The sequence below is a fragment of the Callithrix jacchus genome, chromosome 17, assembly GCF_049354715.1.
Source record: "Callithrix jacchus isolate 240 chromosome 17, calJac240_pri, whole genome shotgun sequence".
NCBI classification, from domain to species: domain Eukaryota; kingdom Metazoa; phylum Chordata; class Mammalia; order Primates; family Cebidae; genus Callithrix; species Callithrix jacchus.
Window position 1 is genome coordinate 66588102 of NC_133518.1, and position 24126 is coordinate 66612227.

Here is a 24126-nt window from a genome sequence, read left to right on the forward strand (position 1 = left end):
CATTAGGTGTATTTATGTGATGTGTTCATGAAACATTCCTTTATGTAAGAGATCATTAAAGATAGTATCTTTTTTCTCCTACACATCGTAGATTATGATAGTCCCATCTCCTCTTGGCTAAACTTTTGAAAACTTAAATATTGATTATAATTCATAATTTCATTTGGTCACTCATTTTAATGAGAAATTTTAGAAAAAATTAGAAATCATTGACATTTACTGGTTTTGCTAAGAGGATTGGTTTAAAACCAAATGTATCAGTAATTACATTAAATGTAAGTAGACTATTCAGAACAAAGATGTCATAATGGATTAATTAAAAAAAACTGTGGGCTGATGATAAGAGATACATGGGAAAGAGTGAAGGAACAGAAAATATTGATAATGCGTACATTAAAGTAGCTTGGTATAATTATGGTAACATGAAACAAAGCAGATTTTCAGGAAAGAAAGTGTCACTTCTACCAGAAGATAAAACAATTCTGTTTATGTGCATCTAAAGAAACAGCCTAGTAAGAAATGAAGTAAAAATTGATGAAACTACGACGCAAATCTAAAGTAGATTTTAATATACATCCTTTGGTAACTGATAGAATAAACAGGAAAAGAATGCACTACTAAAAGGGATGACTGGAATTAAAATTATTAACATCACAGCCACTAGTATGGCTATTGTTAAAAAAACAACAACAGAAAATAACTATCCTAAAATTCATACGGCATATCAAAGGACCATCTATAGTCGTTTTCTTATGATATAAAGACGTGAATGTTTTTAGAAGTTTAAGAGATACATCAGTATTTTTAGAAAAGGAAAATAAGCAAATCATGAAATATTAACAACCAAAATTTCTGAAGATTGGATATTATTTCATCACAGAATGAAATAATAACTTTTTAAAAATACCTTTTTTTCTTCAATTACAAAGGTTTAGAAAGTACCTATTGAAAAACAGAGCAAAATAAAACTACAATGTAGCTATTGATATTAATACATTTTGAAGTATATTCTGCTAATCTTTTTCTGTGCATTATTTACAACCTTTCTTGGTAACTTTTCCTTTATTTTATTTTTATTTATTTATTTATTCTTTATTTTATTTCGATAGGTTCAGGCGATAGAAGTGCAGTTTTGTTGGAGAGATAGACATCTTGCCTAGCTTTGATGGATTAGCTGTTAGAGTACCCATCACCTGAATAATGAACATTGTATCCAATAGGCAATTTTTCAACCCTCATCCCTTTCCCACCTCTCTCCTTTTAGAGTCCCCAGTGTCTATTATTACCCTCGTCGTTCCATGTGTACTCATTGTTTAGCTCCCACTTACAAGTGAGAACATGTGGTATTTGATTTTGTTAGTTGTTTCACTTAGGATAATAGCCTCCAACTCCATCTGTTGTTGTAACAGACATGATTTTTTTATTTTTTATGGCTACATAATATTCCATGGTCTGTATCTATCTATCTATAAAAAACCCTTACATTTTCTTTATCCATTCACTCATTGATAGACACTTAGAGTGATTCCATATTTTGGCTATTGTGAATAGTTTTACAATAAACATGAGAGTGAAGCTCTCTCTTTGATATAATGATTTTCTTTTTTTGGATATTTATCCAGTAGTGGGATTACTGGATCATATGGTAGTCTTTAGTGTATTTTGTTTTTTGAGGAACATCTGTGCTGTTTTACATAGTGGCTATACTAATTTACATTTCCATCAGAAAAAAATATGAGGGTTCCCTTTTCTGCACATCCTTACCAACATTTGTTATTTTTTCGTTCGAGCCATTTTAACTGTGTTGAGATGATATCTTATGGTGGTTTTGATTTGTATTTTCCTGATGATTAGTGATGTTGAGCCTTTTTTTATATACCTTTTTCATATTGGCTGTGTGTGTGTGTGTGACAGAGTCTCCCTCTGTCGTCCAGGCTGAAGGACAGTGGCACAATCTCTGGCTCACTGCAACCTCTGCTTCCCAGGTTCAAGTGGTTCTCCACGCTTAGCCTCCTGAATAGCTGGAATTACAGGAGTGTGCTATCATGCCCGGCTAATTTTTATATTTTTGGTAGAGATGGGGTTTCACCATGTTGGCTAGGCTGGTCTTGAATGCCTGACCTCAGGTGATTCACCTTCTTCACCCTCCCAAAGTGTTCGGATTACAGGTGTGAACAACTGCACCTGGCTCCATTTGTGTGTCTTTTGAGAAATGTCTACTCAGATATTTTGCCTATTTTACAATTAGGGTTTGTTTGTTTGTTTGTTTGTTGTTTGAGAGCCCTATAGTTTCTGGTTATGAATTCCTTCTCAGATGGATGGTTTGAATATGTTTTATCTCATTCTGTAGGTTGTCTCTTCACTTTGTTGATTGTTGGTTATGCAGAAGCTTTTTGGCTTCATGTGATCTCATTTGTTTATTTTTGGTTTTGTTGCCTGTGCTTTTGTTGTCTCATGCAATATATTTTTGCCCAGACCAATGTCCTCAAGCATTTCTCTTATAGTAGTTTTCTTATAGTAGTTTCATGATTTCACATCTTAGATTCAAGTCCTTAGTCCATTTTGATTTTATTCTTGTATATGGTGAGTGATAGGACAGTAGTTTTAGTCTTTCGCATATGGTTATCTAATTTTCCCAGCACCAGGTATTCAAGAGGCTGTCCTTTTCCCAGAGTATGTTTTCAGTACCTTTGTCACAAATGAGTTGACCATAAGTGGGTGAATTTGTTTCTGGGTTCTCTATTCTGTTTCATTAGTCTAAGGGTCTATTTTTATGCCAGCACAAATGAGTTGACTATAAATGGGTGGATTTATTTCTGGGTTCTCTGTATTCTGTTTCATTAGTCTATGAATCTATTTTTATGCAGTTTTGGTTACTTTGGCTTTGTGTAATATATTTTGAACTCAGGTAGTGTGATGCTGCCAGTTCTTTTTGCTCAGGATTGCTTCAGGTTCTATTTTGGTTCCATGTAAATGTTACGTTTGTTTTTTGTATTTCTATGAAAAATCTCATTAATATATTGATAGGGATTACATAGAATTTGTAGGTTGCTTTGGGTAGTATTATCATTTTAATGATACTAAGTTTTGCAGACTAAGAATATGGGATGTCTTTTCATTTTTTTTGTTTCTCTTCATCAGTGGTTTTTCTTGTATAGATCTTTCACTTATTTGGTTAAATTGATTTCTAGATATTTTATAGTTTTGTAGATATTATAAATCTGATTGCTTTCTTGAGTTCTTTTTCATATTGTTCACTGTTGGCATATATATATATAACTGCTACTGATTTTTGTAGTTGATTTTGTATCCCAAGTTTCACTGAATTTGCTTAACAGGTTTTTGTTAATTTTTGATTTTTCTTTCTGGGTGATCTGTGTATTCCCAAGAGTGAGGTGTTAAAGTTCCTTACTATTATTGTACCGCAGTCTGTCCTTCTCTTTAGATCTTTAATATTTGCTTTGTATACTTGAGAGCACCAGTGGTGAGTGCATAGAGGTTTATAATTGATTGACCTTCTTGCCGAAGTCATATTTTTATCATTATATAGTGACCCTCTTTGTCTCTTTTTATAGTCTTTGATTTTTACTCGATTTTTCCTGATGTAAGTGTAGCTATTCCTGCTTTTATTGTTTTAATTTTTTTTGTTTCAAGTTGTATGTAATACCTTTTTCCTCCTTCAACTATGTGTCTTGAAGTGGGTTTCTTGTAGGCAGTATATTTTTGGGTCTTGTTTCTTTATTAATTCAGCTACTTTCTGCCTTTTAATTTGAGAATTGAGTTAATTTACTGTCAATGTTATTATTGGTAAGTAAGGACTTACTACTTCCATTTTGTTGCTTGTTTTCTGATTGCTTTGTAATTCCTTTCTTTCTTTCTTTCTTTCTTTTTCTTTCTTTCTTTCTTTCATTCTTACTGTCTTCCTTTGTGGTTAAGTGATTCTGGTAGTATGTTTTAATCTATTGGTTGATTTTTGAAAACATTTTTGTGGGTACATAAGTGTATATATTTATGGGCTACCTGAGATGTTTTGATACAGGCATGTAATCTGAAATAAGCATACCGTGGAGAGTGGGTATCCATCTCAAGCATTTTTCCTTTGAGTTATCAATAATACAGTTACATTCTTTAAGTTATTTTAAAAATACAATGAAGTTTATTATTGACTATAGTCATCCTTTTATGCTATCAAATAGTAGGTCTTATTCATTCTTTCTGTTTTTTTTTTTTTTGTTTGTTTGTTTTTTACTCATTAACCATCTGTCCTTCCCCCACCATTCTTCTACTACTCTTTCTAGCCTCTGGTAACCATCCTTCTACTCTGTATGTCCATGAGTTCAATTGTTTTGATTTTTAGGTCCCACAAGTGAGAATATGAAATGTTTGTCTTTCTCTTCCCGGCTAATTTCACTTAACATAATAATCTCCATTTCCATCCCTGTTCCTGCAAATGATGGATCTCATTCATTTTTTTTGTGGCTTAATAGTACCCCTGGTGAATATGTACCACATTTTCTTTATCCATTCATCTATTGATAGACACTTAGGTTGCTACTAAATCTTAGCTGTTGTAATCAGTGCTACAACAAACATAGGAGTACAGATGTCTTTTCAGTATACTGATTTCCTTTCTTTTGGGTAGATACCCAGCAGTGGGATTGCAGGTTCTTGATATTTTCAGTGAATCTATTACAGGTTTTGGGATTGTGGTTATCATGAATTTACAAAAACATCTTATAGATGTTATTTTAAGGAGATAACAGCTAATCTTAGATCACAAGAAAAGAATAGAAACAAATAATGAAGAAATTAAAAAAACCTCTAAACTTTCACTCCATTCCTCTCACATTTTGGCTTTTAGTTATCGCATTTACATATTTTTTTCCTTATACCTTATAAAAAATAACTCAAGAGCATTTACATATTTTTATATTACCCATCTCTTTACAGATTTCTCTAGCTATTTTTTTGATAGATTTATCTTTGGAGTTTCATTCTAGAGGTATGAATCTGTTGCACTCCAAACTTACAGTACTAGAGTTCTGGATTTATGTCTGTTCTCAACTTTACCAGCACATGGTGTCTGGCAGATTGTGGGAAGGATGTCATGAATCTAGAAATCTGATTTTTTTATTGTCTGTTGAGTTTTTTCATTTCTCTTTGGACCCAGGGATTGCTTCATCCTCAGATTTCAGTTCTGGGATACTGTTGGTGGTAATCTAGGCAGAAGGTATTTGTTTTTAGTTTCTTCTCGAGGAGAGGTGGAGCTAAATTGCTTGTACTCCACCATTTTGGTGATACAAGTTTTGTCTCAAAATATATGTTGAAATCTTTTGTTCACTGATTACTCCCTAACCCTTTTTTTCTCTTTTATGTGTATATTTTTATGTCTTAAGTGTAACTTTAATGGAAGGAAAAATGAATTAGTCTGTAATCTTAAACAGAACTAGACAATTTGCTTTCTTAACAATATATTGTGAACATACTGTTTAAGCATAGGCATGATTTTAGTTTTGAGATTGAAATTACATTCTTTATTTCTCAGTTAGGTTTTTAGACAGTTCTAATGAAATTCAAAGTGAAGACAGAAATATTTTTCCATTATTAAATTCACTACATGATTTTTTTGTATTTTATTACTGATTTGTTTAGAGACCTTTAGTTTGTTTTGTTTCTTTCCAGAGGAGAATTCCAGATTATTCCTATCTTCAACCTGTTGTTTTTTTACTCTGCAAATTTAGATGTGATACATGCATGCTCTCAATTTTGCATCATGCAATTTAAAACTACTTCCATTTTTACATTCTCTTTTTAAAACTTGTGATAGAGTCCTTTACTTAATATTTGTGTAGTGATTCTTGAAACAATCATTATACAGTTGGAATAACTGTATAAAGGAACTGAGAACAAGAACATTATTACTCTTTATTGGGATTATGACATTTGCTTCAAAAATAAGGAAAGTAAATGACAATGTATAATCATTTTAAATGACAAGTTACAATTGTCTAATTAGATTAGCTCAAGATTCTATTTTTGGGTACTGTAGTTTAAGGAAAGTGGTTAACTTAATTAAAGACTTCTTTCATAATACGGCAACAAAATTTTACCTTTAAGCAGTCAGCTATATATATGACTTCCATGACAATATAACTTAAATCTTAAGGTCAATTGAGAAAGGACACATGCAGGGAAAAATAACTAAACAGTCTATATTTTCTATTTTCATTCAATCTATGGATGTAATTTTTTTATTTGTAATATGATTATATTTGAAGACAGTCTGAAGAACTTGATTTTAACTGTCTTTGTTATATCTGTTTTATTCTTACAAGCCTTAATATACTGAATAAAATTGGCAGCCATTCAATGTAGACCTAAAGCATATAGCTTGATTCTTAGGATTTGGAGTTGGCATTTAACACAGTTTATCAAATTTCCAATTATTTACTTGCTTTTTCCTTGAAAATATTTAACACAGCAGAGTATAGTTGCTGCCAAAGGCATCAGCCATCAAATATGGCAATAAGCTGTTTCTGTCCATTCTACTTTGATTTCTGACTAACTGATAGGATGAAACCTATCAGTTATCTTTATTATTAAAAAAGAAAAGAAGCTCTTTATTAAGCATCTTGGAGCTACGCTAGAAATTATCCACCAATATCTGCATTAACTAGTCTCTGAATGATAATAGTTTTGCATAGATAGAGGCTATTAATAAATTTTTGTAGGATCATTAAGTGTAAGGTTGACATGGGCACAAATTTCTTAATTTGGTAAAAGAGTGAACAATGAAAGTTAAATATACATCATAGAGAAGCTTAAAGATAAATGTAGTTTAAAATTAGAAGAAAACTAATTATTTGTTGAGCACTTAAAATCATGAAAGACAAAGTAATTAGAGTGTTATCATTCTACATTGGTTTTTGCACATTGTAATTTTCTTATCTAACTAGAAATATAACTCACTTAAAAGCAGTCTAGAAAGGAAATCAAACATTTATTATGTCTTCAGTGTGTCTCAGATGCTGAAATGGGTTTTTTTCATAGGCTGTTTAATTTCATCATTAAAACTGTCTACAAATTAACTATTATTACCATCAACATATACAGATGATGAAAAGATGTTCAGATCATTTAACTGACTTGCTTTAATTTGAAAAACTCATGGGAAATGAAGTGAGAATTTAAGCCCAGACTTAGGGATGATGTTCAACTGTTACATATGGCCATGATTTTTGTTAAATATTTTGAATATCAACACTACCTAAGCCAGTCTAACTCTGAAGTTTATTTTTTTTCATTATTTTATGCCTTATAAATATTTATTCGGTGCTTCTCTTTGACAAGTGTTCTTTTAGATGCTAGGGATAAAGCAATTAATAAGATAGATATGAGTGGACTTGTAGAGGACTTCATTAAATAAACTATAATACAATGTGTTGAGTGGCATGCAGAGGGAATGGAGATTGCTGATGCATATAATAGGCATACTGACTCCTACTTATTGTCTTTCAGATAACTGAGACATCACTTCTCTCAGGTAGCTGGACACTGCCTGAAAGTATCAGGTGTGCCTTATGTGCTTCCATAGTATTCTATATTTGGCCCATAATAGTTCTTATCATCACTTGGAAGGGGGGATCTTGTATTACATTTGCATTTATACCTGGTTTATAGCAAGCCCTCAAGAAATAGTTCTAGAACAAAGAAAATAGAATCAAAATATGAAACCATAGCAAATAAGTGAGAGCGCAGTTTTAGATAAGCTTTTAGGTATGTGGATGAGAAGTGATGGAAATATCATTGTAAAGCCAGAGGAAGATTTCTCTTTTGAGAACGAGGAGTATGGTCTAGAATGAAAAAGATTTAGAATAATCACTGAGGGGATATAAGAGAAAAGAGAGAAAGAATACATTTAAAACAGAGCCTTAAAAAAAGTGCTATAGAATGAGGGTAAAATTCTTGAGGTTAAAACAAAAAATCAACAAAAAAGTCCTTAAGAATGTTACTATGAGTTCTTTCCTGACTATCGACAATTAGAAAGTTTATCTGTGTGTTTTTCTGAAATCTGCCTTTATACAATAAATATCTTCTGCATTAAAATGGGTCGTTGAAACAAAAGTTCAGAGGGAAATACATCTCTGTTCTATTTCCAAAACATTTTTTTTTACACTGAATGTATTAACACTAGTCAGTACTTGAGCAACATTAAGGAACCTAGGACATAAAAAGAAATGACTGGGGGAGGACTCAAGATGGCGCTGTGAGAACAACCCAGGATTGGAGCTCTCATTGAATCCGCAAAGAGGTGAGTCCGAGCTACATTTTTAGACTGATCTTTGTTGCCCACAGAATGGGGAAACTCCCAAGTATAGAAAAGACACGGGACACCAGGCAGTAAGTCTGCCTGGCGAAGCCGGCAGCCGGGGCGGTGGCGGCCGGCCCTACCCAACAATCCCCACAGGGCGCGCTTGTCCGGGTGCCCTGTTGAACCGGCAACCTGAGACTTGAGAGGGCTGGACTTGAGACTGAACGAGACTTGGACAGTAGGCCAGCCCAGGGGATTGCAGGGACAGAGCGTTCGGGATACCCAGTGGGACGAACAAAACCGCGATTTCAAACTATCCCAAGCAGACGGTCCGAGATGCTCTGTGGGGGAGGGGCGTCCACCACTACCGAGGCAACCCGCCCCAACTGAGATACACGCCCACTGCTGACGCAGCCAGCCATTGCCGAGGCAACCCATCCCTACTGAGATACACACCCACTGCGGATGCAGCCTCCCATTGCCGAGGCAACCCGTCCCTACTGAGGTACATGCCCACTGCTAACGCAGCCTGCCGTTGCCGAGGCAACATGCTACAACGAAGAGACTCCGCCGCAGGGTGTGGCGGAGACCACAGCAGAGCCTGCAGGAACAGGGTGAATCACAAAACAGCAGGGCGGAGTCTCGGCAGGCAAACAGTGGCTAGTCTGCCTCCTAGCTGGGCAGGACACCTCAAAGAACATCGAAAAATAAAGCCCAAACCCCCCGACACAGAGCATTTGAGAAAAAAAGGGTTTTTTTAATGAGCTCTGTTGCAGCAGAATCAAACATAGCAGCCTAACAGCCCTGAATGAACAACAGAGCTCACAGCTCAGAAATTGAGCTCCTAAAAAGAACAGACTGTCTCCTCAAGCAGCTCCCTGAACCCTCTATATCCAAAAGACTGACATTTGGCAGGCATCATCCTGGGACAAAGATAGCAGAAAAAGAAACGGGTAGCATCCCTTGCTGTGCCACAGCTGCTAGAGGTGCACCACAGACAAGCAGGGCCTAGAGTGGACCTCAGCAGTCGTACAGCGAAGGGGCTAGGCTGGTAGAAGGAAAACCAAGTAACAGAAATACTTCATCATCAACAATCTGGGTGTCCACTCAGAGACCCAATCGAAAAGTCAGCAACTATGCAGACGACAAGCGGATAAACCCACAAAGATGGGAAGAAACCAGCGAAAAAAGGAGGAAAACACCCGAAACCAGAACACCTTGCCTCCTAGAAAGGACCAAAACTCCTCACCAGCAAGGGAACAAAGCTGGAGGGAGAATGACTGTGATGAAATGACGGAATTAGACTTCAGAAGGTGGATAATGAGAAACTTGTGAGCTAAAAGAACATGTATTAAATCAATGCAAAGAAACTAAGGAACTTAAAAAAAGATATGAGGAAATGATAACAAAAATGGATAACTTAGAGAGGAATATGAATGAATTAAAGGAGCTGAAAAACACAATACGAGAACTTCGCGAAGCATGCACAAGTTTCAATAGCCGAATTGACCAAGCAGAAGAAAGAATATCTGAAGTCGAAGACCAACTCAATGAAATTAAATGAGAAACCAAGATTAGAGAAAAAAGCGCAAAAAGGAATGAACAAAGTCTCCAAGAAATGTGGGACTATGTGAAAAGACCTAACCTACGTTTGATAGGTGTACCAGAAGGGGACGAAGAGAATGAATCCAAGCTGGAAAATACTCTTCAGGACATCATCCAGGAAAACTTCCCCCACCTAGCAAGAAAGGCCAACACTCAATTGCAGGAAATACAGAGAACACCACAAAGATATTCTGCAAGAAGAGCAACCCCAAGGCACATAATCGTCAGATTCAACAAGGTTGAAATAAAGAAGAAAATACTAAGGGCAGCCAGAGAGAAAGTTCGAGTTACCCACAAAGGGAAGCCCATCAGACTCACAGCAGATCTCTCGGCAGAAACACTACAAGCCAGAAGAGAGTGGGGGCCAATATTCAACATTCTTAAAGAAAAGAACTTTCAACCCAGAATTTCATATCTAGCCAAACTGAGCTTCAGAAGTGAAGGAAAAATAAAATCCTTTGCGAACAAGCAAGTACTCAGAGATTTTGTCACCACCAGGCCTGCTTTACAAGAGCTCCTAAAAGAGGCACTAAACATAGAAAGGATCAACCAGTACCAGCCATTCCAAAATCACACTAAATGCTAAAGAGCATCAACATAATGAAGAATCTACATCAACTAACAGGCAAAACAGCCACTTAGCATCAAAACGGCAGTATCAAATTCACACATAACAATATTAACCCTAAATGTAAATGGACTAAATGCACCAATCAAAGGACACAGACTGGCAAATTGGATAAAAATCCAAAACCCATCAGTGTGCTGTATCCAGGAAACCCATCTCACATGCAAGGATACACAAAGGCTCAAAATAAAGGGATGGAGGAAGATTTACCAAGCAAATGGAGAGCAAAAAAAAGCAGGAGTTGCAATTCTCATCTCTGATAAAATAGACTTTAAAGCAACAAAGATCAAAAGAGACAAAGAAGGCCATTACATAATGGTAAAAGGATCAATAAAACAAGAAGAGCTAATGATCCTAAACATATATGGACCCAATGCAGGAGCACCCAGATACATAAGGCAAGTTCTTAATGACTTACAAAGAGACTTAGACTCCCACACAATAATAGTGGGAGACTTTAACACTCCACTGTCAATATTAGACAGAGCAACCAGACAGAAATCAGCAAGGATATTCAGGGCTTGAACTCAGACCTGGAGCAAGCAAACCTGATAGACATTTACAGAACTCTCCGCCCCAAATCCACAGAATATACATTCTTCTCAGCACCACATCACACCTACTCAAAAATTGACCACATAATTGGAAGTAAAGCACTGCTCAACAAATGCAAAACAACTGAAATCATAACAAACAGCCTCTCAGACCATAGTGCAATCAAGTTAGAACTCAGAATACAGAAACCAACCCAGAACCGCACAGCTTCATGGAAACTGAACAACTGGCTCTTGAATGTTGACTGGGTAAACAATGAAATGAAGTCAGAAACAAAGAAGTTCTTAGAAACCAATGAGAATGAAGACACAACATGCCAGAACCTCTGGGACACATTTAAAGCAGTCTCTAGAGGAAAGTATATAGCAATAAGTGCCCATATGAGGAGAATGGAGAGATCCAAAATTGACACCCTATCCTCAAAATTGAAAGAGCTAGAGGAGCAAGATCAAAAAAACTCAAAACCCAGCAGAAGACAAGAAATAACTAAGATCAGAGCTGAACTGCAGGAGATTGAGACACGAAAAACCCTTCAAAAAATCAGTAAATGCAAGAGCTGGTTTTTTGAAAAGATCAACAAAATAGACAGACCACTAGCCAGATTGATTAAAAATAAAGGAGAGAACAACCAAATAGATGCAATAAAAAATGATAAAGGGGAAATCACCACAGATTCCACAGAAATTCAAACCATCATCAGAGAATATTACAAACAACTCTATGCGCATAAACTAGTAAACCTGGAAGAAATGGATAAATTCCTGGACTCCTGCATCCTCCCAAGCCTAAACCAGGAGGAAGCTGAAACTATGAATAGACCAATAACAAGGTCAGAAGTGGAGGTAGCAATTAAGAGCCTACCACACAAAAAAAGCCCAGGTCCAGACGGGTTCACAGCCGAATTCTACCAGACACACAAGGAGGAGCTGGTACCATTCCTTCTAAAACTATTTCAAACAATCCAAAAAGAGGGACTCCTTCCCAAATCATTTTATGAGACCAACATCATTCTGATACCAAAACCCGGCAGAGACCCAACAAGAAAAGAAAACTTCAGGCCAATATCCATGATGAACATAGATGCAAAAATCTTCAATAAAATATTGGCAAGCCGAATGCAACAGCAAATCAAAAAACTTATTCACCATGATCAAGTAGGATTCATCCCGGGGATGCAAGTCTGGTTCAACATACGGAAGTCTATCAACGTAATTCACCACATAAACAGAACCAAAAACAAAAACCACATGATTATCTCAATTGACGCAGAGAAGGCATTTGACAAAATTCAACAGCCCTTTATGCTAAAAACCCTCAATAAACTCGGTATCGATGGAACGTATCTCAAAGTAAAAAAAGCTATTTATGACAAACCAACAGCCAATATCATACTGAATGGGCAAAAATTGGAAGCATTCCCTTTGAAATCTGGCACTAGACAAGGATGCCCTCTGTCACCACTCCTATTCAATATAGTTCTGGAAGTTCTAGCCAGAGCAATCAGGCAAGAAAAAGAAATAAAGGGTATTCAAATAGGAAAGGAGGAAGCCAAATTGTCTCTATTTGCAGACAACATGATAGTATACCTAGAAGACCCCATCACCTCAGCCCAAAAACTCCTGAAACTGATAAGCAACTTCAGCAAAGTCTCAGGATATAAAATCAATGTGCAAAAATCACAAGCATTCATCTACACCAATAACAGACTTAAGAAAGCCAAATCAAGAACGAACTGCCATTCACAATTGCTACAAAAAGAATAAAATACCTTGGAATACAACTCAGAAGGAACGTAAGGGACCTCTTCAGGGAGAACTACAAACCACTCCTCAACGAAATCAGAGAGGACACAAACAGATGGAGAAACATTCCATGTTCATGGTTAGGAAGAATTAACATTGTGAAAATGGCTATACTGCCCAAAGTAATTTACAGAATCAACGCTATCCCCATCAAGCTACCATTGACTTTCTTCACAGAACTGGAAAAAACCACCATGAACTTCATATGGAACCAAAAGAGAGCCCGCATAGCCAAGTCAATTCTAAGCAAAAAGAACACAGCGGGGGGCATCACACTACCGGACTTCAAACTATACTACAAGGTTACAGTAATCAAAACAGCATGGTACTGGTACCAAAACAGAGATATAGACCAATGGAACAAAACAGAGTCACCGGAGGCAACACAACTTATCTACAACTATACAATCTTTGATAAACCTGACAAAAACAAGCAAGGGGGAAAGAATTCCCTGTTTAACAAATGGTGTTGGGAAAACTGGCTAGCCATGTGCAGAAAGCAGAAACTGGACCCCTTCCTGACACCTTACACTAAAATTAACTCCAGATGGATTAAAGACTTAAACATAAGACCTGGCACCATAAAAACCCTAGAAGGAAATCTAGGCAAAACTATCCAGGGCATAGGAGTAGGCAAGGACTTCATGAACAAAACACCAAAAGCATTGGCAACAAAAGCCAAAATAGACAAATGGGACCTAATGAAACTCCACAGCTTCTGCACGGCAAAAGAAACTGTCACTAGAGTGGATCGGCAACCAACAAAATGGGAAAAAGTTTTTGCAGTTTACCCATCTGACAAAGGGCTGATATCCAGAATTTACAAAGAACTCAAACGGATTTACAGGAAAAAAACAAACAAGCCCATTCAAAAGTGGGCAAAGGATATGAACAGACACTTTATGAAAGAAGACATATATGAGGCCAACAATCATATGAAAAAATGTTCATCGTCACTGGTCATCAGAGAGATGCAAATCAAAACCACATTGAGATACCATCTCACGCCAGTTAGAATGGCGATCATTAAAAAATCTGGAGACAACAGATGCTGGAGAGGATGTGGAGAAAAAGGAACACTTTTACACTGTTGGTGGGAGTGTAAATTAGTTCAACCATTGTGGAAGACAGTGTGGCGATTCCTCAAGGCCTTAGAAATAGAAATTCCATTTGACCCAGCAATCCCATTACTGGGTATATATCCAAAAGACTATAAATCGTTCTACTATAAGGACATATGTACACGAATGTTCATTGCAGCACTGTTTACAATAGCAAAGACCTGGAATCAACCCAAATGCCCATTGATAATAGACTGGATTGGAAAAATGTGGCACATATACACCGTGGAATATTATGCAGCAATCAGAAATGATGAGTTTGTGTCGTTTGTAGGGACATGGATGAATCTGGAGAACGTCATCCTCAGCAAACTGACACAAGAACAGAAAATGAAACACAGTATATTCTCACTCATAGGCGGGTGATGAAAAACGAGAACACATGGACACAGAAAGGGGAGTACTAAACACTGGGGTCTATTGGGGGGAAAAGGGGAGGGCCAGTGGGAGGGGGAGGTGGGGAGGGATAGCCTGGGGAGAAATGCCAAATGTGGGTGAAGGGGAGAAGGAAAGAAAAGCACACTGCCATGTGTGTTCCTACGCAACTGTCTTGCATGCTCTGCTCATGTACCCCAAAACCTAAAATCAAATAAAAAATTAAAAAAAAAAAAAAAAAGAAATGACTGTACTCTTTAAATGGGTGAATTTTGTGAAATGTGAATTATATCTCACAATAACGCTTTTAAATTAAAACAATTAGAACGGTTTTCCATAGCAAAACTAAAGAACAGAAAAATTTGACCAATTTTAGCTCATGTAACATATCAAGGAATTTCTTAGAAGGTGGCTTTCTGTTTGGAGGAACAAAGGCACAGGTGAATTATGAATGGAATAGATCTAATCTTGGAACAAAAACATGAAGTAAGTCATTTATTTTTTTAATACTGGGCTCCTTCTCCTCCACCACCTGTATAAATATATGTCATAACTTGCTGTGACCCCACAATGTTTTCCAGCTTGCTCTTTTCTTTGTATTTCCTCACTTCCACAGAAGCATACAAATGAATAAACAAAAACAACTACTCAGAGAATTACCTAAAATTGTTTTGTCCATTTCCTTACTTTATAATTACTCTTTAGCATACTTCAATGAGGATTTAATCTTTACTACCAATCTAGCATTGCTCTTGTCACGTCATTGGTGACTTCCATGTTGACATCCAATGGCAACTTCTCTGTCTTCATTCCTGAAAATTCTAAGTAATGTCCAACACAGTCAATCATTTAGTTTTTCTGAAAACATAAATGTCACTAACTTTTATCTGATTATTTAGGTTGAAATCTTAGTAGTCAAACTTGGTTAATCTCATTCCTTTTATTCCTACATACAATATGTCAGCGAGTCCTGCATAGTCAGCTTCTAAAACATATGCAGAATGAGTCCACTGTTTTTCAAAGCTTTGTTCCCACCCAACACCAAAACATTATCTTTTTCTACAAGTCTATTCTCTACCTGATAATATGCTATATTTAAAATATATAGTCTTGGTTGAACTTTACCATATGTATAACATATACATGTGTGTATATATATATATATATATATATATATATATATATACACACAGAAAAATAAAAAAATTATTAATTTAAGTCTTTACTGAAGTCTCTTGAAAAGGTGCAGATAGGGAAGTCCTTTGTTTAATAGAAAATAAACTTCTTACTCATCTGTCCTCCTCAAAGTTCCAAACTGCAGGAATTGCTTGCCTTCGTAAAAACTTCACTAGTAGCCTATTGTTGATCAAAACCCTTAACAATAACATAAACAGTCAGTTAACATATTTTGTATATCTATTGCATACTGTATTCTTACAATAAACCTAGGAAAATGAAAATGTTACTAAGAAAATCATAAGAGAAAATATATTTACCATTTATTAAGTGGAATTAGAACATCATAAAGGTCTTCCTTCATCCTCACTGCCTTTATGTTGAGTAGACTGAGGGCTGGTTTTGCTGTCAGGGATGATGAAGGTAGAAGAAAATCCTCATGTAAGTGGACTCATGAAGTTCAAACCTGTGTTATCAAGGGTCAACTGTGTATGTAAATTTTAGAACACCACCAGTCTGGGTGACACAGTGAGACTCTGTCTTCACTAAAAATAAATTAGATGGACATGGTGGCACAAGGCTGTATTCCTAGCTACTCAGGAGGCTGAGTGGGAGGATTGCTTGAGCCCAGGAGTTGGAGGCTGTGGTGAGCAATGATCCCACCCCTGCACTCAGGCCTGGGCAACAGAGAGAGACCTTATCTCAAAAACAAACAAAATTTTGGAAGAATAAAGTGGTTGTATTAATTTACTAGGACTTCTGTAACAAGGTACACCAGACTGACTGGCTTAAAAAGCAGAAATTTGGGTGCGGTATCTCACACATGTAATCCCAGCACTTTAGGAGGCCAAGGCGGGTGGATCACCTGAGGTCAGGAGTTCAAGACCAACCTGAGTAACATGAAGAAACCCCATCTCTACTAAAAATACAAAATTAGTCAAACTTGGGGGCACATGTCTGTAATCCTAGCTACTCAGGAGGCTGAGGCAGAAGAATCACTTGAACCTGGGAGGCAGAGTTTGCGGAGAGCCGAGATGACACCATTGCACTCCAGCCTGGGCAACAAGAGCAAGGCTCTGTCTCAAAAATGAACAAACAAACCTAGAAATTAATTTTCTCACAGTTCTGGAAGCTAGAAGCCTGAGATCAAGTCTGAGATCAACCCTGTTGACAGGATAGGGCCCTTCTGAGAGCTGTGAGGGAAGAATCTAACCTCTCTTCTTGGCTTGTAGAAGCCATCTTCTCCCTGTCCTCACATCATCTTTCCTCTGTATGTGTCTGTGTCCAAATTTTCTCTTCTTCTAAGGACACTAGTTATATTGGATTAAGGCCCGCCCTATTTACCTAATTTTAATTTAATTATCTCTTTAAAGACCCTAACTCTAAATGGAGTAATATTCTGAGTTACTGGGAATTAGAATGTTAGCATGTGAATGTTTTTGGAGAGGAGGGCACACAGTGCAGCTGATAATAGTGGTTTTCCTGCTTTTGTTTGGATACTTGCTATTCTGCCAAAAACAATTTATAGAATCCTTTTATTGGTTCTTTTCTCCATTTTCACAAACTCTGAAGCTAATATCTAGCTTAATAAAAGAGAAAAAAGGCATATACAATATTTAAGATGCTGTGTCTTTGATAGGAAAGCTGGATGCTGCTGTAAAATGCCCTTAAGTCTTTCAAAATCTTGTTCTAATGAGTAAAATTAAGGACATTTCAAGACAAAAGATATTATATTAATTGTATGGTAAACCAAATGTTAGTTTCAGTCTTTCCCATTAAGAAGCAATAGTTGAAGCATTTTCAATGATGACTGACTATACTTGTTTTTCCTTATAATAATAAATTTATAATAGCTAAATCACATGGACTTGACACTAGCAGTATTTGTTAACAGTTTTGAATAAAGGTGTTGCCAAGGTTCTGATCATTCAATCCTGTACTACTGTAATATTAATCAGGGCAGACTTAGCTTTCTAGTGCAAATACCTTGAAGGAGAAGGCAATTCCTAAATATACAGAGTTAACTTGACTGTCTGTTAACTTAACTGATGTCCTGTGTCATCTCCCCCATATTAATATTTGATAATGTGTTTAATTTCTATAAATGCCTAAAGCAGAACCACAGCTCCTCTTTGGAAAATGGCAAATCTTTAGTGTAAAAGATTCTATGTGAATAGTACCATAGCATTACCATATAGTAACTAATATTTCCATTAAAATATTATGTATCTGAAAAATAAAACATGCAAGTCTTAAATATAACACCAAGTAAAGGTTAATGCTTCTTGGATTACATTTCTAGAGAGCTTACCATAGGTATAAATAGTTGACTATTTTGTTTGTATTATGTGACTGACAATGTCACTGAAAACCTCACCACTGCAGTTTTAGCTATGGGTTCAGTTGGTATTTGTGAAGGTTTTACCTGTGTAAAGTGGATGTTTGGTTTGTTTTAACCTATTACGGTATATTTCTTTTTCTACTTTATCAGTTTTAAAAAATCTACTAGAAGATAAGAGGTGTGTGTTAAGGCCAAATGGGTTGGTTTTTGGGTGCCTTCTTTCAGTCAGACATTCTAAATTTTGAGATAATAGGTGATTAATGAATTCTGAACATAGACCTCTTCAATTTTGATATCTTTATTAAAAGCCAACCTCAGATGAGCCTAAACCAAAGTACTCTTATTGCCACTTTTCTGAAAGTTCAGGGGGAAAATATCAGTTTAGACTTTTTATAATGAAGGAAGAGCATTTGCCTATTTTATAAGAATGTGACTCAATGCTTATTTTTAAAACTGGATTTTTAAAAAATTGGATCGTATAAGTACCCTGTGATTTTGTAATTATTCATCTAAACTTAAAATTTAATATTTCTTTCTTTTAGAAAAAATTGACGTGCTCCATACCACTGTATACATGGACCATGCAACGAGTTTCCTGGGCTCTCCCACAGCTTTAGAGGTACATTACTAGAGCCCCAGCCATTATCACTTTTCTCTATATTTTTAATTTGGGGAATATATTTCTGGTGGTGTTAATGGTAGAATATACTATAATGTGGATCATCTTTACTTCTTTGTTTATTTATTTGCTACTAGACCCAACCATAGTCTTCTTTCATTGCTTTCACCTTTCTTTCCTTATGAAATATTTTATATGTAATGTTACACTTTGTATTAATATGTGAGAAATCACAAATCTATTTTGTACTTTTTATGTTATTAGATACTATTTGTCAAACTTTTGCTAATATGTTAAATAAGTTTAATGTTATTAGAAATGTTTTAAAAAATACAAACAAGAAAGCAACCTTACAGCTTCTTTGCTTTCCTGAAGCTCTTCATCTGAGTACATTCACTTCAAACTATGTATTCTGGGTATTAACCCATAGGTCTGTATACTGAAAATATTTCATTCTAGCTACTTGCCTTTCAGTTTACTTCATGGCTTTAGTTTTTCAGTGTGCCTTTAGTTACACAGATTTAATTTTGGCATATTCAATTTGCCAGTCTTTCTTTTATGACTTTTGTGTTTTAGATACATTTCTACTTCAATATTGTACATATTTTATACTTTTAAAATTAGTGTTTTGTCCGTCTAGAATTTGTGTTTATAAATGGTGCTAGGTTAAGATTAGACTTTATTTTTTATTGTAAGAATTGCAAAGAAATGTTGAATTTCTCATGCTTTTGGGGCACATATTAAGATGATCATATGGTTTTCCTTCTTTAATCCATAATATGGCATGTCATGCAAACAAGGCAAGTAGTCAAGACCTGCACATATGAGACCTGTTGAAACAGTATTTAATTTACTGGAGAAAACTCACAGGGACAAGGATCAATAGCTCAGTGAGTGGGTCTCTGTGAAATCATCCCACTGTGAAACAGACACAGCATAGTAATTTTTAAAGGCCATATGACAAGGTCCACTAGAGGGGACTTGACTGTTGGCCTGCATAGCTTTTAATTAATAATTAGAGAAATACCACCTCATCCCCTGGCATGATCAGGCACTGGAATACAGTATGACGTGGAAGAACTTTTATTCCAGTGCTATTCTGAAAGCATGGATATTCAAGGTTGAAGGGATGTTGTAGCCTAACTGCATCCAGGCCTTATGGTTACAGCTTTAAGTTAGTGCAGGAAAAGAGTAGGATTGACCATATCAATACATATGATTAGGCTAGCACTGGCTCCTTGTTTGGCATGATAAGGGTTGGAGGGATTTATGGTTACAGGTTTAAGATAGTACAGGAAAAGAGTAGGATTAACCATATCAATAAACGTGATTAGGCTAGCACTGGCTCCTTCTCTGGCATGATAAGGGTTGGAGGTGGCACTGGGGTCCAGACACTGTGGTTGACCAAAATTGATTGCTTTAGGGTCTGGGCCATAGTCAGTTTCTATGGAGCTTCGTAGGACATTTTATCTTTGGGGGGCTAGCTTGCAGGGGACCATTCTTGGACTAATTAATTCTTACTCTTATTACCTATTTGACCATGGTGAATTTTTCTCTTAATATGTCCACCGATTTGTTTTACTGTTTTAGTTAGGATTTTAAAAATCTACTTTCCTAAATGAGATTAACATAACCTTCTATTTTCTTATGCTCTCCTTATCTGCCTTTTGCACTTTTTTTTTGTTAAATATATACATTGTATCCTCTAGTAACTTTAAAATTTTTGTTTCTATAGTTACATTTCTAATGTGATTTATTTTTGTTTTCTCTTTTTGAAGAACTAGCTTTTGCTTTTGTTGATTGTTATAAGCTGAATGTTTGAGTCTCCCCTAAATTCAAATGTTGAAAGTCTGACCCCCAGTATGGATAAATTTGGAGTGGGACCCCTAAGAAAGTAATTAGGAATAAAGGAGTTCATAAAGGTGGTATCCTGATCTGGTAGGATTAATGCCCTTATAAGAAAAGACAGCAGAAAGCTCACTTCCTCTTTTCTTGCAATATACACCAAAGAAAAGCCTTGTGAGGATCTAGCAATGAGGTATCAGTCCACAAGCCAGAAGGCGAGCCCTCACTAGAATCCAAATCAGCCAGAACCTTTACTTTAAACTTGTAGTTCCTAGAACTCTAAGAAAATTAATTTATGATAAGTTACCTAGTCTGTGATATTTTGTTATAGCTGCCCAATAGTAGACTAATACATTCTTTGCATTTGTTTTTTCCTTGCTTGTTTCTTAGTTTATTCACTTCTCTTATACACCATTTTGTAAAGTTCAGGATGCATCCTATGTAAAATTCTTAGTTAAGGTTTGAAGCTTATTAATTTAATATTTATTTTTGATGATTTTGATAGCCTATTCATTTAAACAAGTTTGATGGTCAAATTAAAAATATCCATATTATATTGATTCTTTTACAAATAAATAGCCTTTTATATTTTTGTGAATGAAGGCTATATGATTATAGATATTCTAAAATGCTCTACTGTTTATTAAGCCTATGTTTTATAGGATACAAGTTTTCTTTTGTTGGATTTCTTTCTCTTCTCTTTTATTGTTGGCTCTTCTTTTTGATTTTTATGATTAGGTGATCAACTGTGTTTTTTTGATTCATTGTTAGTCTGTTTATGAGTTCTCTGCTTACTTTAGCTTTTCACCAAAAAGGAGAAGGAGAATTGGTGGGACAGATCCTGGATAGGGTGAGCCAATAGCTTCTTCTGAGTAGTACAAACTCCCTATTTCTCCTGAATATAGGTAGACTACTGAAGGTCCTGTTTTACCCCTTTGACCCACCATCAGCTCTCTCTGCTTTACCTGGCAACAGGCATCTCTGTTGCTTTGTCTGGGCCAAAGAGAGATTACCCTATATGCTGTTACTTCAATATTCAAACCAATCACTCTTGGTTTTTCTAAGATCCCTCCAATATTCACTGTCTAAATAGTGAATATTGTAGGCTTAGTAAACCTTTGGACCAGCTCCCATCTTTTTAGGAGTTTTCTTCTGTGCATGTTCTACACATGTGTTTCTTCTCTTTTTTCCCATCTGTCTTTTTTCATGGAAGGATTCCCCATTTCTAGAAACCCGAGGATAATACTTTTTTTTTTTTAAATACATTTTTAGAAGATATGGAGATTTACTCTTCTATAATTTCTTGGCACTTGAAATGAGCTGTGAAGGCTCTGGCATGTATTTAGTCTATCTTAAACCAGTCTCCAGGACACCTACATTTTAAAAGTTGTTTTATTTTGATACAATTTCAGTGTTACAGAAATGCTGCAAAAATAGTAGAAAGACTTCTCAGTTACTCTACATCCAGTTTTTTCAAGTGTTAACATTTTATTACATTTGCTTTATTTATCTTTATGTTTGTGTGTATATCTGTATACTCTATCTGAATCATTTAAGATGAACCATTCAAGAATAAGTTGTAGTGATATAATAAAAAATGACAGAATAGAAAACTAAAAAAAAATCTGTCATCTATAACAGTGATTGAACTGGCAGAATCTTTCAGAATTGACTTTTTTGGAACTCTGGAATGTAATTTTGGAATCTAACCAACAACTTAGTAACACCCACAGGAGTGTGTAATAAAGAAGGAAGCTGCTAAATTTCAGTAAAAGAGTTTTATGGCATTTTAACTTACCCTCTTTATTAGTCAAGGTTCTACAGAGAAACAGAATCAAGAAAACTTATATTTATAGAGAGATATTTATTTTAAAGAATTTGCTCATGTGATTTTAGAGGCTTGGCAAATCCAAGAATTTGAATCAGTAATCAACATTTCTCATTAAACGGAAGTCCAAGACCTGATAACTTCACTGCTGAATACTACAAAATATTTAAAGATGAATTAATACCAATCATTCTTAAACCCTTCTAATAAATTTAAAAGAAAGAAACACTTCTAAACTCATATTACAAGGTTACCATCTCCCTTATACCACAACAAGACAAGGACACTATAAGAAAAGAAAATTACAATCTATTCCTAATGGACATAGATTGAAACATTCTCAGCAAAATGCTAGCAAACCAAATTAAACAGCACATTAAAAGGATCATACATTATGATCAAATGAGATTTATCTTTGGGATGCACTGATAGTTCAACATATGCAAATCAACACATGTTATATACCACATTGACAGAATGAGGAAAAAGCATTATATGATCATCTCAGTAGATAAAAAAAGAATTTGACCAAATTTAACATCATTTAATGATTAAAAAAAACTCAAAAAAATATAGAAGGAATGAACTTTAACACGACATAAGCCGTATATCACAGTTGTACAGCTAACATAATACTCAATGGTTTACAAGTCTAACATTTTTCTCTAACCAGAGGAGCATACCACTTTCACCCTCGCCAATTGTATGCAAAATACTGGAAGTTTTAGCCAGAGCAGTTAGGTAAGCAAAAGGAGCAAAAGGCATCTGAATAAAAAAGGAAGATACAAAATTATCTCTGCTACCAGATGACATGACATTATATATAGAAAACTCTAAAGACTCCGTCATAAAACTGTTAGAACTAATATATTCAGAAAAAATACAGGATATAAAATCAACATAAAAATTAGTTATGTTTTTGTACACCAACAAGAGCTGTCAAAAAAGTGATTCAGAAGAAAATCCCATTTACATAGCATCAAAAAGGGTAAAATACCTAGGAATAAACTTAACCATGGAGCTGAGAGATCTGTACACTGAAAACTATAAAACGTTATTGAAAGAAATTGAAGAAGAAGACAAATAGGAAGATATTTCCTATTTGTGGATTGGAAGAAGTAATATTGTCAAAATATTCATATGATCCAGAGAAGTCTACAGATTCATTGCAATTTCTATCAAAATTCCAATAGCATTTTTCACAGAAATAGATAGTACAATCCTAAAATTTTCTGGAACCATGAAAGACTCCAAATTTGTAACAGAAGTAATCTTGATCAAGAAGAACAAAGCATCAAATTTCCTGATTTGAAATTATATTGCAAAACTATAGTAAGCAAAACAGCATCGTAGCATCATAAAAATGGACATATAAACCAATGGAATAAGAGGAAGAGACCAGAAATAAACCCATGCATATATAACCAATGAATCTTTGACAAAGGCAACAAGAATACACAATGGAGCAAGAATATTTTCTTCAACAAATGTTTTTAAGATAACTGGATATTCACATGCAAAAGAATGAAATTGGACCATTATCTTACACTATACACAAGATCATCCCCAAATATATTAAAAACTGAGACATAAGACATGAAACTATATAACTCCAAAGATAAAATATAGGGGAAAAGCTTTATATCATTAGTCTTGGAAATAATTTCTTGGATATGACACCAAAAGCACAGACAACAGAAGCAAAAATGAAGTGGACTACATCCAATTACAGTGTATCCGCCCAGCAAAGGAAACAATCCGTACAGTGAAAAGGCAGCCTATGGAGTGGGAGAAAGTATTTATTTGTGAGCCACACATCTGAAAAGGGATTGATATCCAAAATTTGTAAGGGATTCATACAATTTGGTGGCAAAATATCGACCAGCTTGGCCAACATGGCAAAACTCCATCTCTATTAAA

At 35.4% G+C, this 24126-nt stretch overlaps 1 protein-coding gene across 5 annotated transcripts in view; it reads left to right on the forward strand.

The window, feature by feature from the left end:
• ZCWPW2 (zinc finger CW-type and PWWP domain containing 2) overlaps positions 1 to 24126 on the forward strand; it is a 158495-nt gene that overhangs the window by 8279 nt on the left and 126090 nt on the right. For 3 of the 5 annotated variants that reach the window (XM_078354430.1, XM_035278253.3, XM_078354429.1), the window contains exon 1: positions 18488 to 18533. The exons of the other annotated variants lie outside the window; for them this stretch is intronic. Coding sequence is in view for 1 of the 3 variants with exons in the window: in XM_078354429.1 (XP_078210555.1) it covers positions 18489 to 18533 (45 nt within the window). In the remaining 2 variants the exon portion in view is untranslated. Of the gene's footprint in view, positions 1 to 18487; positions 18534 to 24126 lie in introns of those variants that run through there. 5 annotated transcript variants of the gene reach the window in all.